The sequence below is a fragment of the Dendropsophus ebraccatus genome, chromosome 9 (genome assembly GCF_027789765.1).
Source record: "Dendropsophus ebraccatus isolate aDenEbr1 chromosome 9, aDenEbr1.pat, whole genome shotgun sequence".
Lineage (NCBI taxonomy): Eukaryota > Metazoa > Chordata > Amphibia > Anura > Hylidae > Dendropsophus > Dendropsophus ebraccatus.
This window is the reverse complement of record NC_091462.1, coordinates 113,162,447-113,189,475: the sequence shown is the minus strand read 5'-3', so window position 1 is coordinate 113,189,475 and position 27,029 is coordinate 113,162,447. Positions and strand designations below refer to the sequence as shown.

At 47.1% G+C, this 27,029-nt stretch overlaps 1 protein-coding gene across 1 annotated transcript; it reads right to left on the bottom strand.

The window, feature by feature from the left end:
* Window positions 1-244: 244 nt before the first annotated feature.
* On the bottom strand, window positions 245-22,920 carry LOC138801869 (uncharacterized). The gene is made up of 9 exons (XM_069984968.1): window positions 21,891-22,920; window positions 16,271-16,365; window positions 13,760-13,815; window positions 11,138-11,364; window positions 10,581-10,849; window positions 7,407-7,532; window positions 6,497-6,638; window positions 736-786; window positions 245-618 (listed from the first exon to the last, which is right to left on the bottom strand). Exons 1-9 carry the CDS (start codon window positions 22,918-22,920, stop codon window positions 518-520), a joined length of 2,097 nt encoding a protein of 698 aa, XP_069841069.1. The 3' UTR covers window positions 245-517.
* Between the last annotated feature and the right edge of the window lie 4,109 nt (window positions 22,921-27,029).

The window sequence follows — 27,029 nt, the reverse complement described above, 5'->3', positions numbered from 1 at the left end:
GGAAGACACTCCGCCATCTTTTATGTGATATCTCGTCCAGTGTAGCAGTTTGTGTTGGAACATAGTTTCCCGCGACATAGCTCCAAAATACAATGTGAACAGAGCCCAACATCAGTGTCCCGTCCTGGGGTCAGTATGGAGGATCGGATTCACCAGTGACAGTGGTCAGTGAGCACAACTCATCAAGGTCTATAAATAAAGATTGGTTTAGTTATTAGCAAAATATTTTACTCTAAAATTGGGTGTAAAAAAATAATCCCAGTCAAACGATCAGCGAGATCAGTTACAGAACATTGATGGTCGGGGCCGGACACAGTTTTAGTGTATTGATGGTGGGAGGACAGGCCGTCCTATGACCGTCGTTCTCTCCAGGTCCTCCACCAGTCGGGGGTCTTTCTCCTTCAGGACTTTGCAGAGTTCTTCTTCTGCTCCTTTCCTGATGATCATCTTGAGTAATGTGTCATTTCTTACGGAGCTCAGGGCAGTGGAGTTTAGGAGTTCCTCCTCCTCCTCCCCATTAATGACTCCTCTGTGTCGTAGATCCAGCAGTATCGGGGGGGAGGAGAGGCATTCTATCACACAGACCTCTGTAATTCTTCTTTACAAAGGTTTTTGAATCTGAAAAAAAAAGTGATTACCGCATTTCAGGAGAATGTTTAGGGAACAAGGCCGGGTTCACACACAATCCACAGCACCTGAAGTAATACAGCTTATATACTGTATACAGCAATGTACCTGAGACCGGGGTCACAGCATCACAGGGAGCTGACAGGCTTTCCAGGTCATCTAAAAGTAATGACAACATAAGAATATTTACTCCGAACACTGGGCACAAAAACCAGAGGACCGGCCACAATAGATGGCACGTCCCGTTATACAGCCAGAAACATCACAGGTCTAAGGGTACGTTCACACTTACCGGATCCGCAGCTGATTTTCTGCTGCGGATCCGCAGCAGACGGTGCAGATTTGATGCTGTGTTCAGTTATTTAAATGAAATCTGCTGCGGATCCTGTAGGTGTGAACGCACCAACAGTAAAAATGCTGTTTTATCAGCAATTTATGGAGCAAAAACGTTCCGGGGCGCTGATGCCGCAGTAATACAAGCCGTACTGGATACCTGCAGCAATGTCATGATGCAGAAATGCTGCACCTGTAATGGACCAGAGCGCAGTCCCTGCAGCTGGGCCTCAGAGGGTCCCTGTTCACAAGGGGTTTTATCTATGTTTTATAAGGTAACATGTGAAACTGTGTAATGTATTCTCTGTACCAGTGTAACTGGCCGGTAGAGAATGGGTTACCTTGTCACACACACACTACACAAACTGTATAATGTATTCTCTGTACCAGTGTAAATTGCAGGCGGGGAATGGGTTACATTGACACACACACACACAAACACTATACACATACGCTACACACAATGTTTGGCAACAGTGACACCTGCAGTCCTTAGTGGGAACTGCTTTAGGTAGTCTAGAAGTCCCAGCTCTCTTTAGAATCTGCTAAGGTAAGTGGAGCATACTAATAGTCTCTACACAAAACTCTATGGGGGGATTTACAAAGACTGGCGTACAAGTACGCTGGTCTTATATTAGGCCCCGCCCCCTTTCCCTAAGAGGTGCACGCCTCTTAGTGAATCCGGACGGCCGGGTGCCCGAATCTGCGCCCAGCGTACAAAATGTATACATGCTTCCAGCAGGTGTAGATTTTGATCATGATTTACACCAGCGAGCAGGCCTAAATCATGATAAATAAGGCGCGGGAGGAGGCCTCACCTCCTCCCCGCCTTATCACGCCCCCACAAGGTCCGCCAGCCCGCCCATCGGGTGAGCGGGGCCTACCGGAGGCGTACGCCAGGGAGAAGGGGCACAGTTATGCTCAGCCAATCGCGGCTGAGCACAGTTATGACACAGCAGAGGGGGGGCGGCATGAGGGACAGCAGGAGCGGGTAGGCCTGTCGGTCTCCCGAAGATTACATCACTGTCTGCAGACGGCGGACGGGGGTCGACGCGTATCAGGTATGTATAATGCACTACACTTCCGGGTCCATGGGCGGGGGAACACGGGGAAGGGGGCCATTCACATACGTAACATACATTACAAAATTGTATAACTTTGTAATGTGTGTTATTTTGTGAATAATTTCTTAGCGCCGCACTACCCCTTTAACCCCTTCCTCTCAATTTGGTATCTGGCTATGCTGTTTCCCAACAAGGGTTACAAATAACTAATTGTTATCTCTTTATTATATAGATTGGTTTTTCTAATTATGGATATCGGCAGAGCAACATTAGCATTACAGCAGGTACATGAGACTACAGGGGCCACACAGGTAAATAAGACTACAGGGGCCGCACAGGTACATAACACTACAGGGGCCACACAGGTACATAAGACTACAGGGGCCGCACAGGTACATGAGACTACAGGGGCCGCACAGGTACATGAGACTACAGGGGCCGCACAGGTACATAACACTACAGGGGCCGCACAGGTACATAAGACTACAGGAGCCGCACAGGTACATAACACTACAGGGGCCACACAGGTACATAACACTACAGGGGCTGCACAGGTACATAACACTACAGGGGCCGCACAGGTACATAAGACTACAGGGGCCGCACAGGTACATAAGACTACAGGGGCCGCACAGGTACATAAGACTACAGGGGCCGCACAGGTACATAACACTACAGGGGCCGCACAGGTACATAAGACTACAGGGGCCGCACAGGTACATAACACTACAGGAGCCGCACAGGTACATAAGACTACAGGGGCCGCACAGGTGCATAAGACTACAGGGGCCACACAGGTACATAACACTACAGGGGCCGCACAGGTACATGAGACTACAGGGGCCGCACACGTACATGAGACTACAGGGGCTGCACAAGTACATAAGACTACAGGGGCCGCACTGGTACATAAGACTACAGGGGCCGCACTGGTACATAAGACTACAGGGGCCGCACAGGTACATAAGACTACAGGGGCCGCACAGGTACATAAGACTACAGGGGCCGCACAGGTGCATAAGACTACAGGGGCCGCACAGGTACATAACACTACAGGGGCCGCACAGGTACATGAGACTACAAGGGCCGCACAGGTACATGAGACTACAGGGGCCGCACAGGTACATAACACTACAGGGGCCGCACAGGTACATAACACTACAGGGGCCGCACAGGTACATAACACTACAGGGGCCGCACAGGTACATAAGACTACAGGGGCCGCACAGGTACATGAGACTACAGGGGCCGCACAGGTACATAACACTACAGGGGTCGCACAGGTACATAACACTACAGGGGCCGCGCAGGTACATAACACTACAGGGTCCGCACAGGTACATAACACTACAGGGGCCGCGCAGGTACATAACACTACAGGGGCCGCACAGGTACATGAGACTACAGGGGCCGCACAGGTACATAAGACTACAGGGGCCGCACAGGTACATAACTCTACAGGGGCCGCACAGGTACATAACTCTACAGGGGCCGCACAGGTACATAACACTACAGGGGCCGCACAGGTACTTAACACTACAGGGGCCGCACAGGTACATGAGACTACAGGGGCCGCACAGGTACATGAGACTACAGGGGCCGCACAGGTACATAACACTACAGGGGCCGCACAGGGACATAAGACTACAGGGCCGCACAGGTACATAACACTACAGGGGCCACACAGGTACATGAGACTACAGGGGCCGCACAGGTACATAAGACTATAGGGGCCGCACAGGTACATGAGACTACAGGGGCCGCACAGGGACATAAGTCTACAGGGGCCGCACAGGTACATAACACTACAGGGGCCGCACAGGTACATAACACTACAGGGGCCGCACAGGTACATATGACTACAGGGGCCGCACAGGTACATAACACTACAGGGGCCGCACAGGTACATAACACTACAGGGGCCGCACAGGTACATAACACTACAGGGGCCGCACAGGTACATAACACTACAGGGGCCGCACAGGTACATAACACTACAGGGGCCGCACAGGTACATAACACTACAGGGGCCGCACAGGTACATATGACTACAGGGGCCGCACAGGTACATAACACTACAGGGGCCGCACAGGTACATAACACTACAGGGGCCGCACAGGTACATAACACTACAGGGGCCGCACAGGTACATGAGACTACAGGGGCCGCACAGGTACATAACACTACAGGAGCCGCACAGGTACATAACACTACAGGGGCCGCACAGGTACATAACACTACAGGGGCCGCACAGGTACATAACACTACAGGGGCCACACAGGTACATATGACTACAGGGGCCGCACAGGTACATATGACTACAGGGGCCGCACAGGTACATAACACTACAGGGGCCGCACAGGTACATAACACTACAGGGGCCGCACAGATACATAACACTACAGGGGCCGCACAGATACATAACACTACAGGGGCCGCACAGGTACATAACACTACAGGGGCCGCACAGGTACATAACACTACAGGGGCCACACAGGTACATAATGTGGTGGTTGGTCAGACTTTTGGTCTGTTGTGAGCTTGACCAGTGATGTTAGTTGTCGTGACCCCAGTGTTAGTCCAGCACACAGGTGTGATATTGGTACCTGCTTTTTGTATATGGCCGGCTTGTATTCCCCTAAACTGTTAGTAACCTTCCGGGCTTGTTGCAGGTCCCTTGGGCTCTTGTCGTGGCAACTGACCCACCCGGGCTGCCGGTACCGCCACCCACAGAAGGGGGAAAAATTACCCAAGGTGCGCAGTGGTGTGTGTATAGGTGCAAACAGAGATGAGCAGAGTCCCGTGCGTTTGATATAAAAATAGAACAACTTTACTGTATAACTCTGGCAGGATAACAGTACATGTTACACAGACAACAATAATCTTGATACACGCTTGAGTGCTTGACTTAGTGCTTGAAGTGGGTACTTGAGAAGAGCAGAAGTAGTAGTGCTTTGTAGAAGATAGAGAGGACAGGAGTTTGCCAAAGGAGCCGTATTCCCAATGTAGCCCTTGTACTCTGCTGGAACCTTTCTAGATATCTTTAGTAGTGAAGTGATACTCGTACTCATGTATACACTATGTCTGACTGTCTTCTGCCCCCTAGTGTCGTAGAACCTGTCCTAGGTGGGTAGCACAAGCCCCAGCCGTAGTTATCTTAGTGTAGCAAGGTGCCTAACACCTGCACTGTACAGTAGGATACATAGACCTTTATATAACAGTAGCTTTGTCCTACTGAGATCAGCTCCTTTTGTATTAGGAGTCTGTCCTGCACTTTGTAGACGTTTTTCTGGCATGGACTAGGGTGTTCCTTGGTGGCTACTCTCCCTTACTTGTGCTTAGCACTGCATAGTGTGAGTAGTAGTTGCTTGAGAAAAACTCTTGGTCTCTAGCTGCATCTGGCCACACGGAAAGCTAGTCTGAACTGACCTTGGTGTGCCTGACAGAGGTCCTGGCAAAAACCAGGCCCTGGCCCAAAGACAGCAGGAACTGTTTTGTTTTTGTCCTCTCTCTCTCTCTCTCTCTCTCTCTCTCTCTCTCTCTCTCTCTCTCTCTCTCTCTCTGAGAAACTAACCAGGACTGAACTGCACTTCCTCCACCAGTAACTCCTCATACAGGGGCCTTTTTGCACATGCCTGTGAGTGGTGGAGATGAGTGTGCACAAGAAAGGCTAGAGAGGATAGGATAGAAGAAGCACCTTAGATAGGTCTGCACATAACACATATTATAAACAGACAATTAACCCATTACCTCCTTCAGCTATGCAATAATACATATACGTAACACTGACAGCTAGTGGGGAAACTTTAAAATACCTCATCCACAACTTGTTTAAACCTGAGAACTTTTGGACAGGTGCAAAGAAGAAAAACACCAGTGGTGGGACACCACACATAATATACCTTTAGCTATACCCTTTGGGGTCCATATACCTTAAGCTATGACCCTGGGGGCCCATATACCTTTAGCTATGCCACTGGGGGCCCATATACCTATAGCTATGCCCCTGGGTACCCATATACCTTTAGCTATACCCCTCAGGGCACATATACCTTTAGCTATTCCCCTGGGGGCCCATATACTTTTAGCTATGACCCTGGGGGCCATATACCTTTAGCTATGCCCCTGAGGCCCCATATACCTTTAGCTATGCCCCTGGGGCCCATATACCTTAAGCTATACCCCTGGGGCCCACATACCTTTAGCTATGCCCCTGGGGGCCCATATACCTTTAGTTATACCCCTCGGGCACATATACCGTTATCTATGCCCCTGGGGGCCCATATACCTTTAGCTATGACCCTGGGGGCCCATATACCTTTAGCTATACCCCTCAGGGCACATATACCTTTAGCTATGCCCCTGGAGGCCCATATACTTTTAGCTATGACCCTGGGGGCCCATATACCTTTAGCTAGACCCCTGAGGGCCCATATACCTTTAGTGTATAACGTTTAGATGAGGCATCTCACCATCCTCCAGCTGACATTCCCAGATCTTGTTGGAAGAGTCACTTTCTTTGATCTTCAGCCTGATGCGCGTCTCCTTGTTATTGATACGGATAGTGGAGAATGGGTATTGGGTTGACGGCTTTGTAAAGAGGAAATGCAGCTCCTGAAATTATAGATATATAAAACACTTTATCTATAGACGGTTCCGGTGTCACAATAAGCATCAAGTGGGTAATGGTTTTTCCATTACCACCATTTATCTCTTGTTCACAGCATAACGATAAACTCCAGCAGAGATATCGATGGAAGGGGGAGCGAGGAGGCGTTACTGTTCACCAGGTACTGGGACTACTGGGAGGTGATATGTAACGCTGTGTACAGGTAATATTTGGTCCTGATATAGTGGTATTTCTGTCCTTTACGGTACTAGCAACAATCCTGGCACCCACCTTCTGACCTGACTGAATGTGACTAAAGGCGGTCATACACCTCCACTAACGGATGGCTGAACAATTCTTCAGCTGACAGTTATCTCTCCCATCCGGCCCCGTCCTTCCCATACACAAGAATATTTGGCATGGTGAGCATTCCTGTGTTCCCTATGGGGTAAGCCACAGATAGACGGATCTGATGGCGGCTTATCTCTCCGAGAACAAAGAGGTTGAGCTCTTTTCCATCCCACCCGACCCCCTATGTCCACCAACATCATCCATCAGAGGACTGTCCTGAAGGCCCCATACATACCTCTTATACTGACAGCTGAGTATGTCATGAGCCATGGGTCCCGCTAACAAAAGTGTAAAGTGTACGCAGGACCTTAAAATGTTGCTACATAAATTCGGCATTTGGCCAAGGTAAAACCTATCCTGGAATGGAGCAAATGGCGCTGTAAGACCGTGAATGTGCATGAGTCACTAGCGGGGTTTTTTACCTTGGGACTTATCCGGGACCCTTGCGGTCCTGAGACGGTGTATATCTTTTTGGTGCAGGCATTTCTTACATACGCTGGTTTGTCAAACAAGTGGAATCCATTGCTGCACTTATAGTTGTGAATAGCCTGAAAGAGACAAAAAAAAAAACAGGATTCTATAGAAAGGTGTAATAATTCTATACAAGCCATTGAGGTAAGAAAACAAGATGTGGACGGGTTGTGGTTGGCCACATGTAGTTACTACTTCTGCAATGCTGGTAAAAGGGTTTTCCCACTACACAGTGAAGGGAGACAACTGCTTCCCACCCTGTTCACTGAGCAGAGCGGGGGCCCAGCAGCGGATTAGAGCAGGTGTTGGGGATAACTCATCAGTATATTTTGCATGAAAAACTCCTTTAACCCCTTAAGGACCCATGACATACCAGTACATGGGAGCCTGTCACTTAAGGACCCATAATGTAACGGTACAGCAGAAGGTCCGCCCATCACATGGCCCGATCCAAGGTCCGAACATAAGCCGAAAGAGATTTCCAGGACAGCATTCCAGATGTAATACTAACGTAAGGAAAAATGCAATAATGCTTGGTCCTTACAGAGTTAAACAGAGTTTTTTTTGTCACCCAAGGGACCTTACAATTGCTATGAGCTGTAATTCCTGCCTGTGTCAGGCTGCAGTAGTAGATTTGATATGGCAGCCACAGATGCTTTAAAAGGCCTTGGTTTTTTTCTTATTTCACATGCATAAGTTTTACATTTGTACATGTTTTAATTATTTTTTTACATAAAAACTATACATGAGCTGGACAGGCTGGGAGTGACTCAGTAAGGTCCTGCTATGTGTCATAGGTATCTGGAGCCGTGCTGACTATATTCCACAGCTGCTGGAGGGTTGGTCCATAGAGCAGCCAGGGTAGTACTTTGTCATCCTCTTGCATCCAATGCCAGTCACTAGCCATGTGACATGTTACATTGTCTTGTTGGAGGACCCAATTCACTCAAGGAAGACAACCAGCATGTATGGATGTAAGTGACTGGAAGGAATAGATTCATACCCAGATCAGCTGAGAGCGCCTCCAAATGGAGGAGGGGCCCTGAGTGCCGTGAGGGCATCCCCCAGACCATACCACTGCCCCCCACCAGCTTGTGTTCTTCCAGCAGTGGCTGCAGGATGTGTGTTCTGTGATGTTTCTCTCCTGACATGACAATGTCTAACCATATGATGAAGCAGAACATGTGATTAATCAAAGAAGACAAACCTTTACTGATCAGCAGAGAAGATAACCCTTTACCGATCAGCAGAGAAGACAACCCTTTACCAACCAGCGGAGAAGACAACCCTTTACCTTTCTAGCAGAGAAGACAACCCTTTACCAACCAGCGGTGAAGACAACCTTTTACCAATCATCAGAGAAGACAACCCTTTACCGATCAGCGAAAAAGACAACCCTTTACCTTTCTAGCAGAGAAGACAACCCTTTACCAACCAGAGGTGAAGACAACCCTTTACCAACCAGCAGTGAAGACAACCCTTTACCAATGAGTGGAAAAGACAACCCTTTACCTTTCTAGCAGAGAAGACAACCCTTTACCATCCAGCGGAGAAGACAACCCTTTACCTTTATAGCAGAGAAGACAACCCTTTACCAACCAGCGGAGAAGACACCCCTTTACCAATCATCAGAGAAGACAACCCTTTACCAACCAGCGGAGAAGACACCCCTTTACCAATCATCAGAGAAGACAACCCTTTACCAACCAGCAGAGAAAAAAACCCTTTACCCATCAGCAGGGAAGACAACTCTTTACAAAACATGAGAGAAGACAAACCTTTACCAATCAGTAGAGAAGACAGCCCTCTACCTTCCAGCAGAGAAGACAACCCTTTACCAACCAGCAGAGAAGACAACCCTTTACTGATCAGCAGAGAAGACAACCCTTTACCAACCAGCAGAGAAGAAAACCCTTTACCAACCAGCGGAGAAGACAACCCTTTACCAATAATCAGAGAAGACAACCCTTTACCAACCAGTGGAGAAGACACCCCTTTATCGATCAGCGAAGAAGACAACCCTTTACCAACCAGCAGAGAAGACAACCCTTTATCAACCAGCGGAGAAGACAACCCTTTACCAAAAAGAGGAGAAGACAACCCTTTACCAATCATTAGAGAAGACAACCCTTTACCGATCAGCAGAGAAGACAACCCTTTACCAAAGAGTGGAGAAGACAACCCTTTACCAATCATCAGAGAAGACAACCCTTTACCAACCAGCAGAGAAGAAAACCCTTTACCTATCAGAAGGGAAGACAAACCTTTACCAAAAAGAGGAGAAGACAACCCTTTACCAATCATTAGAGAAGACAACCCTTTACCAACCAGCAGAAAAGATAACCCTTTACCGATCAGCAGAGAAGACAGCCCTTTACCAACCAGCGGAGAAGACAACCCTTTACCAACCAGCGGAGAAGACAACCCTTTACCAATAATCAGAGAAGACAACCCTTTACCAACCAGTGGAGAAGACACCCCTTTATCGATCAGCAGAGAAGACAACCCTTTACCAAAGAGTGGAGAAGACAACCCTTTACCAATCATCAGAGAAGACAACCCTTTACCAACCAGCAGAGAAGAAAACCCTTTACCTATCAGAAGGGAAGACAAACCTTTACCAAAAAGAGAAGAAGACAACCCTTTACCAATCATTAGAGAAGACAACCCTTTACCAACCAGCAGAAAAGATAACCCTTTACCGATCAGCAGAGAAGACAACCCTTTACCAACCAGCAGAGAAGACAACCCTTTATCAACCAGCGGAGAAGACAACCCTTTACCAAAAAGAGGAGAAGACAACCCTTTACCAATCATTAGAGAAGACAACCCTTTACCGATCAGCAGAGAAGACAACCCTTTACCAATCATTAGAGAAGACAACTCTTTACCTTTCTAGCAGAGAGGACAACCCTTGGCTAACCAGCGGAGAAGACAACCCTTTACCAACCAGCGGAGAAGACAACCCTTTACCTTTTTTAGCAGAGAAGACAACCCTTTACTGATCAGCAGAGAAGACAGCCCTTTACCAACCAGCAGAGAAGAAAACCGTCTGTCATCACCCAGCCCTACTGGGTGGTATACATGACATGACATCATACTGCACAGGTGGTAGAACCTCTTACCTGTTTGCACGCAGATTGATGGTCTGGTACCAGGTAGAGATGAATGAGATACTTGGTTTTAAGTTTTCTGCCGTATATCAGCACCACTCCAGGGAAGGAAAAAAAGCTCGATATATACAGCCACACTTTTTCTATAATAGCTCCCAGGCAACAAAAACTTGGATTTTCCAGTATAATATAAGACGGATCAACCTGTGTTGGTGATTCCAGGATTATTTTATCTTCTCTGTAATGGACACATTTAATGTACGGCTGATATACTTTACAATCTGTACAGAGGAGACACAACTGGTCAGGGATGTAAGTGCAACACAGAAGCAAATCCACATAAGACGAGAGCCAAAGAGGCGAGTGTGACAGGAAAATGGTGGACTAGGAGCACGTCCGTGCAACACATCCGGCTTATCCTAGGGGGGTTCCCTGCTATTTACATCATAGGTGATAAAGGTTTGGTTTTTGGGGGGCTCCACTGCCGGCGACCTCCAACGATTACTGGGATGAGGGACCCCGGCTTGTGTAATTCCCAGTTTTATTGGGTTTAATTGGGTTTTACCTACCTTCTGCAGATAAGTAATGAGGTAGGTATACGGCGAGCACTTCTCCAGGCTGCACCACTGTCTTGATGTTGAAGAGAGGACTGATCACCTCATAGCCGTCCCGGTGTACTGGTGTCATGTGATCGCCCCAAGAACCATACTCATATTCAATTGTCAGAGGATGTTTCACCTGGAACTTAATCCTGGTCTTGGTGCAGCGGAAGAGACCAGAAGATTTCATCTCTAGTCTGGAATGAGAATGGAACAAGCATCTAAATCCTGGTCACTTTACCGTTACTTTAAGATTGGCGCTACCAGCACTTCCATTTAAAGTGGACCCTAGCCCCAAAAGCTATTTGCTCCCACTAGCAAGGTGGGTGTGTGTGAGGATTGGGGTTCAGGTGGGGTAGTGTGTGTGGGGATGGGGGTCAGGTGGGGTAGTGTGTGTGGGGATGGGGGTCAGGTGGGGTAGTGTGTGTGGGGATGGGGGTCAGGTGGGGTAGTGTGTGTGGGGATGGGGTCAGGTGGGGTAGTGTGTGTGGGGATGGGGGTCAGGTGGGGTAGTGTGTGTGGGGATGAGGGTCAGGTGGGGTAGTGTGTGTGGGGATGGGGGTCAGGTGGGGTAGTGTTCTGCACTTTGATGAGTATTGTAGCTGAAGCTGGGGGGTGGGGAGTTGTAGGGGCCCTTGCCTCGGATGTTTTAGGACCCTAGCAATGCCCCTGCAGCCAATACAAACCATGCCTATTGTCAGTGTGCTGTCAGTCTATGGAGGACAGTGGTACACCAAAGGAGGAAGTGGCAGGATAAGGCAGTAGAGGAATCCAGGCATTGTGAGCTCCACATCCACTCTACCCTGCTGTCCCTACTACTACCACCTCTGCTGCCACTACTACTAACACCACCCCTGCTGCCACTACTACTACCACCACCCCTGCTGTCACTACTACTACTAATATTACTACTACCCCTGCTTTCACTTCTACCCCTGCTGTCACTACTACTACCACCACCCCTGCTGTCACTACTACTACCACCACCCCTGCTGTCACTACTACTACCCCTGCTGTCACTACTACCACCACCCCTGCTGTCACTACTACTACCACCACCCCTGCTGTCACTACTACTACCACCACCCCTGCTGCCATTACTACTACCCAGGGGCGTAGCTAGGATTCATGGGGCCCCATAGCAAAAAACTGTATGGGGCCCATATATATATGTGATGTGGTGATGTGGCCAAAAAAAAATTGTGGCCAGAGGCAGAATCCTGCGTGCAGCAGACTACCTTCTTCTTAACATGCTGCAACACAAAAAAAGGTTTAATACAGAAGACAATTAGCTCTCTGCTTCACTACTCCTGCACTAATAACCCCTGACCTCTGCAGGAGCTCAGAGAACAGAGATCAAAGGTTATCAGAGCAGTGAAGCAGAGAGCTAATTGTCTTGAGCTTATTAACCCCTTTTTTGCAGCAGGTTATTAACCCTGTGTTGCAGCATGTAAGAGAACACTGGGTCACTTACACACTGCAGTACATAAGGGGTTAAGCAAAAGGACACAGGAGGCTCTTATCTTCCCTGTGCATCCCCAGGCCCCCCTCCCTCCAGGGGCCCCATAGCATCTGCCTTCCCTGCCTCTATGGTAGCTACGCCACTGCTACTAGCCCTGCTGTCACTACTACTACCCCTGCTGTCACTACTACTACCGCCACCCCTGCTGTCACTACTACTACCCCTGCTGTCACTACTACTACCACCATATGTAGGTGACCAACAGGGAAAATAATGGAAGGTAGATATCAGCCAAACAGGTTATCATGCTCAGTGTGGACAATCCAGGGAGGTCAGGGTGGTCAGTAGAGATGAGAAAATTTACATTACTAACAAAGTGAATCCCTTTGCTAGTTCAGCAGTCGGCTTATCACCTTTTACCTCTGTGCTGCTCCTCCCCGGGTGCCGGGAAAAGCTGGATCCAGTCCTGGGAAACCTCTCGTGGAGCAGCACCGAGTTAAAAGATGATAAGCCGACTGCTGAACTAACAAAGCCATTCATTTTGTTAATACTGTAAAGTCGCCCATCTCTAATGCCCAGTCCTGTAGCACATCCCGACTTTCCATGTAACTGAATTGCTGCAGGAGAACTACTACTTGCCACAGAGCTCCTGTGACTGGGGGGAAAGACAGTGGTTCGTGGTCATTAACAATAAGTTACTGATATTTGCTGTTTAGTATAGCTGCCATCTTTCTCGGAGCGGCTATAGCGTGGGTGGGTGGGAGGCCGTTCCCACGTCCCGGTCCAGGCTTTACTGGGTGTTTTTAGGCCTCTTGTTTCAGACATCAGGTGTGGAGAGACAACCTGATGAGAGTGATTAGGAGCCGGCGTCTCCACAGTGACTCTGGGCGACAGGAGCCCAGCAGCAGAACTGTGACAGACTTACTGGTCTGGATGAGGACACAACTACACAGTGACGAGTCTATATACTTTCTAATTTTGTGTTGCTGAGAGACAAGCCCTATGTGTTTGACGTTTGAACGGTTCCTGTGAATACCGCCTGCTGGACTATTTTTCTGTTACCAATAAACCCTTTTGTTTCTGCAACCAGTGACTACCACATGTGGCGCTAATCCCCAGTTACTTCTTACCTGTAGGTGCTTCCAATTATGACCGGACAGACTGGCACATCTCCGCTCTCTGGACTCTAATGAGACATAATGGAATATTGTTATATCGAGGAATCACTGAACACAAGAAGAGGCAAAAACCTTCTCATGTGTACAATACCAGGCGTCGGCAACAAACAGATTTCCATTTTATTCTGGATTTTCTTTCCCTTTACACGACTTTCAGTCTGTATTATCGTTATTTAACCGTTTGGATCAATAAAATTGTGGCACACCTGATATCTGATACAATTGTTCCATAGCAAAGCATTGATCAGTATTATCAGTAATCTGCACAGAGTCTGCCTGAGTCAGACTCTATTAGAAGATCACCAATCCCACAGGTAGGAGGTAAGTATTATATCACCGCCTGTCAGGGAAAGTGATCAGTCCCAATCAGTCAGTGACAGGTACTTCTCCTGTCACTGACTCCCTTATATCAATATAAATTGCGGTGTTTAAGTTGTTAATGACAGGCAGCTGTGTAACCGCAATTATAAGAATATTCACACCAGGCTCTCACCTACAATTATAAGAAGGGTCACATCAGGCTCTCAACCACAATTATAAGAAGAGTCACACCAGGCTCTCATCCATTCACACCAGACTCTCACCCAGAATTATAAGAAGTCACACCAGGCTCTCTTCCACAATTATAAGAGGATCACACCAGGCTCTCCTGCAATTATAAGTGTGGTTCTTCGGGTGTCTGGTCTTCCGGGCTTGTTTTTCTCCGGTCTGACTCGGGTAGCTACTTCCAATATAGGTGTGTACAGGTGGGATGTCGATACCTGTCTAGCCGGTTTACTATCCCCAATGGTCAGTAACCTCCGGGAGTGTTGAGGGTCCATTGGGCACTTGTCACGGTAACCTGAAGTGGTAGTAGACCCACCTGGGATGTCGGTACCACCAAAAAGAAAGGGGGAAAATAACCCAAGGAAAATAGTAGTGTGCATGGGTGCAGGTGCAGATAGACAAGACAGAGTCCCCTGCGTTAGGGAGAAAAATAGAACACCTTACTGAACAAGGCTTGGGGTGAACAGTACATGTAATACAGTAGTGCAAATCTTGACACTAACATGTAGTTGCTGACAGTAGAGTAAGACCAGTCCTTTATAGAAGTTGGTACTTTGTAGTAGTAAGTGCTTGGCAAGGAGAAGGAAGAGGAATTGCCAGAGGAGCCCTGCCCAATGTAGAATATGTGCTTCACCGGAGCAGGAGTGTAGAAAAGAAGATATAAGTGATACTCGTATTTACGGATGCCTACTTGTGGCTCTGAACCGCCGATGCCCTCTGGTTGCATAGACCCCATCCTAGGTGTGGTCAGACTGTGGGTACAGAGTTGCTTTAAGACAAGGAAATGAAGCTCAGTAGTGTGTGTGTGGCCTCCACGTGCCTTTATGACCTCCCTACAAGGCCCGGGCATGCTCCTGATGAGGTGGCCAATGGTCTCCTAAGGGATCTCCTCCCAGACCTGGACTAAAGCAGCCGCCAACTCCTTAACAGTCTGTGAGGAACTGACCCACTACCAAACTGGTCATGCTGAAAGAAGTTGTAGGTAGTAGAACATTCTCAACGGTGTCTCCAGACATTGTCACTTCTGTCCCATGTGCTCAGTGTGAACCTGTACAGGGCACCAATGTCCAATCTGCCAATCTTAGTGTTCTTTGGCGAATACCAATTGCCATGCATGGTGTTGGGTCTTCACTTTGTTTCTGACAGACACATGGATATTAGTGGCCGTCTAGAGGACATTGTGCAGGGCTCTGGCACTTCTCCTCCTTGCACAGAATAGGAGGTAGTGTTCCTACTGCTGAGTTGTTGCTCTCCATGTCTTCGAGTGTACTGGTATCTGCTCCACGCTCTGTACACTATGCTGATGGACACAGCCAATCTTCCTGCCACAGCTTGCATTGTTGTGCCATCCTGGATAAGCTGCACTACCTGATACACTACCCTACTAACTGCTATGGTTGTAGACACCGCCTCATGTTACCTCTAGGGAAGAGAGACAAAATGCAAAAGTGACCAAAACAACAGAAAAAATGGATGAGAACAGAGAGAAGGTGTGTGGTCACCACCTGCAGAATCTCTCCTTTATAGGGGGTTGTCTTGCTTCTTACCTATCATTTCTACCTGTTGTCTTCTCCATTTGTCTGCTCCAACAGCAAGAAATGAAACAGGAGACATGGGTCCACAATCAGTGATTATGGGGCGGTTATTTATTTGATCAGTGTATATTTGCAAAAACTGGGGTGCATTTAGTGCCCATAGCGGTACCATGGTGCTGAATAAAAAAGTGGTCCTCAAAAACAAAATAACTTAGCTCCATCTATCTTTTACCATTTACCTTATCTTGCAGATCTTCTACGATAATTTCATAGAATGTTTCAATAAAATGAGGCTCAGGGATATGTAATACAATCCTGTATCCTGAGTCCTCTCTATAACCTAGATGTGCTAATGGGTTAAATAAGCAAATACCCCACTTACCTTACTGTCCAGCACACTATCCACCTCCAGCTTTGTCTCAGTGTACAGACTCTTACCACTTGTACCTTCTTCTTTCATTACTTTATATGTCCCACCTAAAATACATGATGTATAAATGGTTATTTTTCTCTTATGTTCATATATTTTTTGTGGGGTGGTGTGAAAAACCATAATGAATACCCAGGTTGGGAATTCTTACTTATTATGGGGTGGGGAGACATTACTGTTGTCCAGGGTAGTTTTCAATTAGCCATAGCCAGGAGTGTAGCTAAAGATTCATGGACCTTGATGCGTACCCCCCCCACACACACATCTATGTTCTTATTGATATGCTGTGTCCAAGGAAAAAAACACTCAGGCTATGTTCACACAAAAAAAAACACAGAGAAAGAGAAAAGGCATCGGTTATTACAGCAGACAATTTTCATTTTTGCGCTTTCATTTTTTTCCTCCTTCTGTTTAAAAGGCCATAGCTATTGCATTTTTTTTTACCTACAGACCCACATGAGCCCTTATTTATTGGGCCACTAACTGTACTTTTACAATTACAGACTTAATTTTTCCATAATATATGCTGCCAAACCAGGGGCGGGGCTTCGTTTTTACGACGTTTATCCTATGGTAAAACTGACATGTTATCTATGTTCCACAAGTCAGTACAATTACAACAATATGTAACACTTGTGTAACTTTCATTTTATTTGACGGCTTTTAAAAAATTAAAACCTTTAAAAAACAAAAAAACGAAATGTGTTTAAAATTGCTCTATTCCCAGCCGTCTAACGCTTTTATCCTTTGGTCTATGAGGCTGTGTGATCACTTTTTATTACTGTTTTTCTGGATTTGATGCAAACAAATTTAGCACTTTGGTGGGTTTTAGCGCTATCACTGTTTACCGTGCAAGATCAGGAATGTGATCATTTAATAGATCAGACAATTAGGCACGCGGCGATACCAAATATGTTCGTTTATTTATTTATTTTTATTTATATGGGGAAAAGGGGGGTGATTTAAACTTTTATTAGGGGAGGGGATTCTTTTTATTAATAAAAGCACTTTATTTTTTTCTTACAAACAGTAATTTGAAGTCAATCTGGGGGACTAATTCAACTGCACTGATCTATCATATAGATCAGTGTAGTATACATAATACAGCACTGAGCCATTTGATCAGTTCTGTATTTGTCTGGTCTGCAGCACACCAGATCAATAGATTGCTGAGCCGGTATCAGTGTTAATCCGACGCTGAGGCCCAGCTTGGTAAGAAGAAGGGATCTCCCCCTGCAATGTCCCCCACTAGAGACCAGGGATGGGGGACAAACACTATTTAAATAGTTAGTTAGCCGGGAGCGGTAATCAGGGGCCGCATGCTGCAGAGAGGGCCCACACCATAAGTTCTCTCTGTTTACCCTTAATGGCAGCAGGACGAGTACACTCATATATCTCCTCTCTACAGTATAATGTCATACTACATGTCCTGTACTGCTGTGTGTGTCTAGTATCTCCTCTCTACAGTACAGTGTTAGGCTATGTTCCAACGTAGTAAGACACCAGCCGGTGTCAGAGAACATCATCCTGGCCAGGACTGCAGTACCGGCGGGATGATCGTCACTGCCACTGAGTTCCCCGCTGGCCACAATGGAGAGTGTGGCCAGAGCTGTGTGCACTGACATGTCTCCTGTGGCCGCTATTCAATGAATAGCAGCCGCAGAAAACTGTCATGTCAGTTTTTTGCGGCGCCGCTAGGGACCCCGGCCGGAATGTATACTATGTGTATACACTCTGGTCGAAATTCCATAGAGGGCAGCACAATGTAAGGTTCATATTAGTCACGGCCGTCAGTGTTGGACTGGGCCACCGGAGGACCCTCCGGTGGGCCCCTCCCCCACTCCCACTGACCGTCCAGCAGCTGGGGCCCCCAGACAGCCATAGGGTGATGCTGCCTGTCCTCAGTGGACCCCAGCGTCGGACGTACTGCAGCAGGATAAATACATGGTTTTGCCGTGACTGCCCAATTCTGAGGAGACAGCCCCGGCAAAACCATGTCCCGGGAAGCTACGCCTTCCCCCCCACGCCCCCGACGTTAGCGATCTCAGACTGGGGAGAGGAGTCGCTGGGGCACTAGAGGAACCATACAGGTGAGGTAAGTATAGCATTTTTGTTTTAAATACAGATGGAGGGGCTGGAGAATGATGGAGGTAGTAGTATGGTGAGGAGGGGCAAAAGGATGAGAGGGGTACTACTATGATGATGTATGATGATGAAAGGGCAGAAGGATGAAGGGGGAAGGAGGATTATGGAGGGGTAGTAATATGATGGAGGGGCAGGAAGATGCAGGGGGTAGTAGTAGTATGATGGGGTAGGAGGATGATTGAGGGGTAGTAATATGATGGAGCAGGAGGAGGTAGGGGGTTGTGGTATGATGTGGTAGGAGGATGATGGAGGGGTAGTAATATGATGGAGGGGCAGGAGGATGAAGGGGTAGTAGTATGATGATAAAGGGCATAGTATTATGATGATGGAGGGGCAGAAGGATGAATGGGTAGTGGTATGATGATGAAGGGATAGTAGTATGATCTCGGAGGTGCAGGAGAATGATGATGAAGGAGGTGGTAGTATTATGATGATGAAGGTGCAGGAGGATGAAGGAGGTAGTAGTATGATTATGGAGGTGCAGGAGGATGAAGGAGTAGTAGTATGATGATGGATGATTTGGTCAGTAACAGTGTGATGGTATGTTGAGAGGTACAGTATGGTGGTGATATATATATTTGTGATGTTCTGGGGTCACTTCCACACACTGAGCCCCCACATAACTGTATTCTGATCTCCCACAAAGCATTAAGTGTACAATGTACCTAAGACCCTCCAACTACAATGGCTGCAGGCACTACAACTCCCAGCATTACTGATAGTCTGCATCCCTCAGGATATGCTGGGAGTTGCAGTACATATGAGCTGCCACTGTAGAGACATATAGTGCTGGACCTTGAGGGCTGATGGTTATAACAGATTACGGCCACCAGAAGCTTCTGCACAACAATCAATTATTAAAGGTTTGTTCTGTCTGAAACTACAACTCCCAACATACCCTTCATTAAAGCTGCATAAGTGTAGGGTATTCTGAGAGTTATAGTTTGACTGAAAACATGTCATTCACAAGGGAGTTGTCGCAGATCCAGATGAATCCAGGATAGGGCCGGGTCAGTATGTCGCTTTTTACTGATTCTTCTTTGGTGGGCCCCAAGGATCATTTCCTCTGGTGGGCCCCAGGTATCCCAGTCTGACATTGACGGCCGTTGTTTCAAATCGGCAACAATGGCCTGATTAATATGAACCTTGTGTGAACATAGCCTTATACTACATGTCCTGTACTGCTGTGTGTGTCCAGTCTCTCCTCTCTACAGTATAGTGTGATACTACATGTCCTGTACTGCTGTGTGTGTGTCTGGTATCTCCTCTGTACAGTATAGTGTGATACTACATGTCCTGTACTGCTGTGTGTGTCCAGTCTCTCCTCTCTACAGTACAGTGTGATACTACATGTCCTGTACTGCTGTGTGTGTGTCTGGTATCTCCTCTGTACAGTATAGTGTGATACTACATGTCCTGTACTGCTGTGTGTGTCCAGTCTCTCCTCTCTACAGTACAGTGTGATACTACATGTCCTGTACTGCTGTGTGTTTCTAGTATCTCCTCCCTACAGTATAGTGTGATACTACATGCCCTATACTGCTGTGTGTGTCTAGTGTCTCCTCTCTACAGTATAGTGTGATACTACATGTCCTGTACTGCTGTGTGTGTCTAGTGTCTCCTCTCTACAGTATAGTGTGATACTACATGTCCTGTACTGCTGTGTGTGACTAGTGTCTCCTCTCTACAGTATAGTGTGATACTACATGTCCTGTACTGCTGTGTGTGTCTAGTGTCTCCTCTCTACAGTATAGTGTGATACTACATGTCCTGTACTGCTGTGTCTGGAAAAGGCATTGTTGATCGCTAAACTGCTCTTGGACGGTTGGGAGAAGTTGCTCTCGGAGGACATTCTGGTACCATTCTTTATTCATGGCTGTGTTTTTAGGCAAAACTATGAGAGAGCCGATTCCCTTGGCTGAGAAGCAACCCCACACATGAATGGTTTCAGGATGCTTTACAGTTGGCATGAGACAAGACTGGTGGTAGCGCCTCGTCTTCTCCCAATAAGCGTGTGATACTACATGTCCTGTACTGCTGTGTGTGTCTAGTATCTCCTCTCTACAGTACAGTGTGATACTACATGTCCTGTACTGCTGTGTGTGTGTCTGGTATCTCCTCTCTACAGTATAGTGGGATACTACATGTCCTGTACTGCTCTGTGTGTCTGGTATCTCCTCTGTACAGTGTAAAGTGATACTACATATCCTGTACTGCTGTGTCCAGTCTCTCCTCTCTACAGTATAGTGTGATACTACATGTCCTGTACTGCTGTGTGTCTGGTATCTCCTCTCTAATGTACAGTGTGATACTACATGTCCTGTACTGCTGTGTGTCTGGTATCTCCTCTCTACAGTAGTGTGATACTACATGTCCTGTACTGCTGTGTGTCTGGTATCTCCTCTCTACAGTATAGTGTGATACTACATGTCCTGTACTGCTGTGTCTAGAATCTCCTCTGTACACTATAGTGTGATACTACATGTCCTGTACTGCTGTGTCTAGAATCTCCTCTCTACAGTACAGTATTTACCTCTGCCAGTGTAAGGGCACCAGGTGAGGGCAGCTTCATTTTATTCTTCTGGGACCCTGTGTGATCTGTACAGATCCCTGGTAATGCTCCATGCTCTACATGGAAAGTAATTTACAGTCTCTTTCTGACTTGATTATAAGGACTTGCTTTATCCATATCAGTTATCTGCTTATTTTCCTTTAAATCTTTTTTTTTTCTCCTTTTGAGGTCTTCAGAACCAATTACCAGTTATGGACTCAAGATACAACATATTCAAAATGGAACCAAATAATATCATATCTGGAGGGCCCCCTGTATAGAGATGAGCTGAGGCAGAGATGGCTCGCCATTTACACACATAGGGGGAGATTTATCAAACATGGTGTAAAGTGAAACTGTCTAAGTTGCCCCTAGCAACCAATCAGATTCCACCTTTTATTTTCCAAAGAGTCTGTGAGGGATGAAAGGTGGAATCTGATTGGTTGCCGGGGACAACAGAGCCAGTTTCACTTTACACCATGTTTGATAATTCTTCCCTATAGGTTATGTTCACTCTGAGTAAAATAGTCGGACTTCCATGGCGGAACTTTCCACCGTGGAATCCCGCCTGCCGTCTGTTTCGATGGGACGTCTCACGCGCTTCTGCCGCTCTCCGCTCAAAGAATTGACAGCAAGTGGGTAAGAGGAGGGGGAGCGGTGCGCTGCGGTGAAAAGCTGCATCCAATCCTGGGAAACTCCTCCCAGTTGCTGTTCCTGACTTCCTTCTGCCTGCCCCTCAGACTCTCACCAGCCAGCTTTATATGGCCTATCCTCTGAGCAGTGTATTTCCTTCTGGTCCATCCATGTCTTATATCAATATGGGTGAATCTATTAAAATGAACTAGAATGTTGTAATAAGAGAGGGAATCTGCTTACCTTTAGGGACGTTGTACGTCAGAATTGCAGTCAGACTTCTGTATACATTGCCTAAGATCAGATCAGGGTCTAATTCCTTAATGAGAGGAACCTCCTTAGACTCTTCTCCTTTTTCTTCTTCTTCTTTGCAGGTTGCACCTTCCACTGCCCCCGATTGTTGTAGGAAAGTTATCGGACTGGTGAAGCGAAGCAGCTTCTTAATGTCACTTATGTTCTGGGATTGTTTCTTCTCTTTCTTTTTTAACTCCAGGATCAGGTTGGAGTAGTACTCAGAGACTTTAGTTTCTTGCATGGAAACCTCGGCTAGCACAGTCTTTTCCAGGTCTTGTAGTTGTTCCTTCAGGTGTCTGAACGTGGCTATGACCTGTTCCTCCAGATTCTTGGCTTTTTCTCGTTCTACACTCAGGCTTTTCTGGAGACTTTGGATTGTTGTTTCCGTCTCCATCCTTTTGGAGTCCAACCTGTGGAGATTGGTTTTCAGTTCCTCCTTCTTCGTCTTTGAAGCTTTGTATAGAGATTCCACTTTGTGCCCTTTATGCCCCCCCAGCAGGCCACAGTCTGCACAGACACAAGCAGAATCCTGGGGGCAGTAATATTTCAGGGGTAAATTGTGGTCGGGGCATTTTTGACTCTCCAGAGACTTTGTTGCATTTCTTAAATTATGTTCCAGTCTCCTGTTGTGTGCAGCCAAATGTGCAGAACACAGAGACACCTCACACCGTAGACAAGTCTTAATGGCGGGCGTTGAAGGGTTAATACAATATGTGCAGAGTACCTGAGGCTTTTCCCGCGCGGACTGAAGGTGCTCCACATGTTGGCTAAGCTTCGGGTTCCTCTGCAGGGACGGTCGTGCAGTGAATCTTTTCCCGCACTGAGGACAAGTATAGAACTGGGACTGGTCCTGTGTGTTTAGATACTCTCGGATACAGAGCAGGCAGAAGCTGTGTCCACACGGCAGGGATACGGGGTCGCTGTAAGGGTTCTGGCAGATGTGGCAGATCAGATCTTCTCCCGGCTTACAAGTCGCCATTCTTCAATCATTGTAAATGAAACTGAAAAGAATTTACTTTGCTGGAGGCTACTGTTACTTCCTCTTAAAGGAGCAGTCACCCACCTATAGTCTTCCTCCTGAATTAGCTAAGTTGCGACAGTTGTTATTAGTTCAACCCCGACCCGCGAGTAGGGAAAGTTTCTTTTTTAATTCATGTCTCCTACAAAAATCTTTCAGGGGGGGGGGGGGATAATGTCATAGTCTATAAGAGTGGAGACATACATTCATCCTCTTCTCCAGTACTGTACACAGTGCTCCCTGCTCTGATTGGTGGGGCAGCTGGCAGTCTAATAAGAGTGCGCTGACTACACAGGAAGCCTCTGCTAGCTGCTTCATGTTAATCTTAATTTTTACATGACTGGATTTTTACAATATTAGGATTTTTTTGTTAACTTTTGTTTAACCCCTTAAGGACAGAGCCTGAAATGGCCTTAAGGACAGAGACAAATTTTATGAATATGACTAGTGTCACTTTATTCATTAATAACTTCGGGATGCTTTTACCTATCCGGCTGATTCTGAGATTGTTTTCTCCTGACATATTGTACTTTACATTTCTGGTAAAATGGAGTCGATACTCATAACGAATCTTTATGGAAAACACCAAAATAACGTGAAAAATTGTGAAAAAATGCATTTTCCAACTTTGAAACCTTTCTGCTTATACAGAAAATGGTTATGCCACATAAATTATATATTAAATAGCATTAGCAACATGTCTACTTTATGTTGGCAGCATTTATTAAACTATATTTAATTTTTTTTAGACAATAGGAAGCTTAAAACATTAGCAGCAATTTTCCAAATTATCTGTAAAATTTCAAAATCAGATATTTTTAGGGACCTGTTCAGGTCCCAAGTGTATTTGAGGGGCCTGTATGTTAGAAAGCCCCACAAAGCACCCCATTTCAGAAACTGCATCCCCCAAACTCTGCAAAAGCATATCCAGAAAGTTTTTTTAACCCTTTAGGGGAGTCACAGAAATAAAAGCGAAGTGTGTAAGAAATTTGAAAATTTTTATTTTCTGTGCAGAGATTTTATTGTAATCCAATATCTTTCATAATGATAAACCTATTACCAGAGAAATGCACCCCAATATTGATTGCCCCGTTTCTGCAGTTTATAGAAATACCCCATATGTGACCCTATTGCGCTATTTGACGCAACCACAAGCCTCAGATATAAGGGAGCGCCTAGTGAATTTCAACGCCTCGGTTATATTTGGTCATTTTTGACTGTACCACTTCAGGTTGGCAGAGGCTCTGGGGTGCCAAAACCTAAAAATCACCCCTAAAGTGACACCATTTAGAAAACTACACCCCTCAAGGAATGTAACAAGGGGTGCGGTGAGCATTTGGACCCCACAGGTGCTTCGCAGTTTTTCCGAACAATGTGGTGTAAAAAAGGAAAAATTCTATTTTTTACACTAAAATGTTGTTCTAGCCTTCATTTTTCATTTTTACAAGGTGATAAAAGAAAAAAAAAACACCAAACATGTAGCGCAGTTTCTCCCAAGTACAGAAATACCCCACATGTGGACATAAAGTGCCAAGCGGGCGCAGGACGAGCCTCCAAAGGGAAGGAGCGCCAATTGGCGTTTGAAAGCTGGATTTTACTGGAATGGATTTCAAGGATCATGTCGCATTTACAGAGCCCTCGTGCTGCCAAAACACTGGAAACCCCCCACAAGTGACCCCATTCTGGAAACTACACCCCTCAAGGAATCTAACAAGGGGTTCAATAAGCATCTGGACCCCACTGGTGACGGGCACAAATGTGGAACAATGTGAGGTGAAAGGGAAAAATTTCATTTTTTCACTTTCACGGCACAAATGTGGCCGTCATCAAGGGGTCCATATCCTCAGTGCACCCCTTGTTAGATTCCTTGAGCGGTGTAGTTTCCAGAATGGGGTCACTTGTGGGGGGTTTCCAGTGTTTTGGCAGCACGAGGGCTCTGTAAATGCGACATGGCGTTCATCATCCATTCTGGCCAAATCCAACCTCCAAAATCCAAATGGCGCTCTTTCCCTTCGAAAATGACAGGTGTCCATCAAATTCAACCTGTGTTGATCCAGAGGAAGGCAAAAAACCCTTGTGAGGCAGACGACAGTAGCCTCATCACAGGGGAAAAATTCCTTCCCGACTCCATAATGGGGATCAGAATAATCCCCAGATCAACGTGACCCCTGAAATAGGAATAAGGGACAGAATTTAGATAATGTAGAACTCCGATGACGTGTGGTGCGCCTTGAAGCGATCCAGTATGCAGAGGCCGGGGGGATCAGGACAGGTGTCACACTGGAAAATGTTACACCAGACTCTGCACTTCTTCTGGGGTCTCCTGTTTTCCAGTGTGGGGGACGTCACCTGGAAAATGTTGTCCTGGTGCGATACGGGGTCCTTCATATCCAGAAGCGCTGGGTCCGCTTCATGGCTGCTAAATATTAGGGCTTTATTACTGCTTCTGATATGTTCGGATCGTGCCGCAAGCTACAGTAGCTCGGGCAGCGAGGGACCGGAAGAGGGGGTGCTGGTATAAAAGTTATCCCCGTACAGGTGGTGACCTTTATCCAGCAGTGGGAAGATCAGTTCCCGAACGATCTTCCCACTAATTCCAAGGATGGGGGGGGGGCATCTGGGGGCTGGATTTGGGTGTCCCTTCCTTCATACACTCTAAGGGTACGTGCACACTGCGGAATGGCGAAGGATAACCCTTTGTGCATTCCGCAGCTGGCACCCGCCGGCGGACTGATGGAGGCGCGCGTCTCCGCTTATGTCACACTCCATTATATGCACGGGCGGATTCCGCCCTCTGTCCAAAGAATGAACGTGTTCATTCTTTGGACGGACGACGGAATCTGCCCGTGCATAGAATGGAGTCTATGACACAGGTGGAGACGCACGCCTCCATCAGTCTGCCGGCGGGTGCCAGCTGCGGAATGCACAAAGGGTTATCCTTCGCCATTCCGCAGTGTGCACGTACCCTGGATCTGTAAGTGTACCCTGAGGTACTCTCACAGAGTTTGTAGAATTTCACGCCATACCGTCATCTCTTATTGGGACGGTACTGGCGGAAAAGACGTGTCTGGGGGGCAACGTACGCTACGCTACCCCCAGACACGTCACTGGATGATGAGGATGAATGGAGGAAAGAAGGATCCCCCCATTCATCCTCACTGGCTGTTTCGGTGTCGGAGGCAATAATAACGTATGCGTCCGACACCGAAAACACCCTGGGGCCCATCTTTATACGGGGACTAGTATATAGGGTATGTAAATGTGTAGTGGTGTAGTGTAAAACTTTATTCCATGTAGTGTGGTGTAGTGTAGTGTTTTTCACATGTTTTTTTGACAGTAAGAAAAAATATCCCTACGCCAAGAAAGGAGCTGCTGATAAATGCCGCACTTTTCTGCGGCACTTATCAGCAGACAGTGGCGGTAGGATAAAGGGGGGAAAAACGCCCCTACGCCAAAAAGGAGGAGTTGCTGATCAGTGGCGCACTTACGTGCGATGCTGATCAGCACTCATCGGCGTTAGGGCGCAAAAAAAGAAACAAAAAATTGGGGAAAAAAAAAATAAAATATCTTTTTAACCCAAAGCAACTGATCAGTGAATGATATTCACTGATCAGCCGATAGGGGGCAGTAGAGCGACTCTGCCGGAGATTGCCGAGACCCGTCGAACCCGAGGACCCGAACGTTTCCGAAGATTTCCGATGCTGGACGACCGAACCCGGAAGTGAAGCAAAGAAGACGCGAGGACGGCGCGGACCGCAGATCTTCGCTCCGGACGCCCAGATCAGGTGAGTATGGTACACCTGCACCACACACACTTGTTCTGCACCCCTCAGCTACCTAGCTGAGGGGTGCAGAATCCGACAAAACTGTTTTTTTACAGTTTGATCGCCATGATGGGCCGGCCGGTACTGGCCGGCCTATCACGGCGATCGTGGGGGTGGCATCGGCGCCATCTTTCCCCAGTACACTAATGGCGATTGGTGCTATCTCGGACAGCACCAATCGCCATTGCTTTCCGGGTCACCGGGTCACTGATGACGCGGAAAGCTGTTTTCAGCTGCTATATGCTG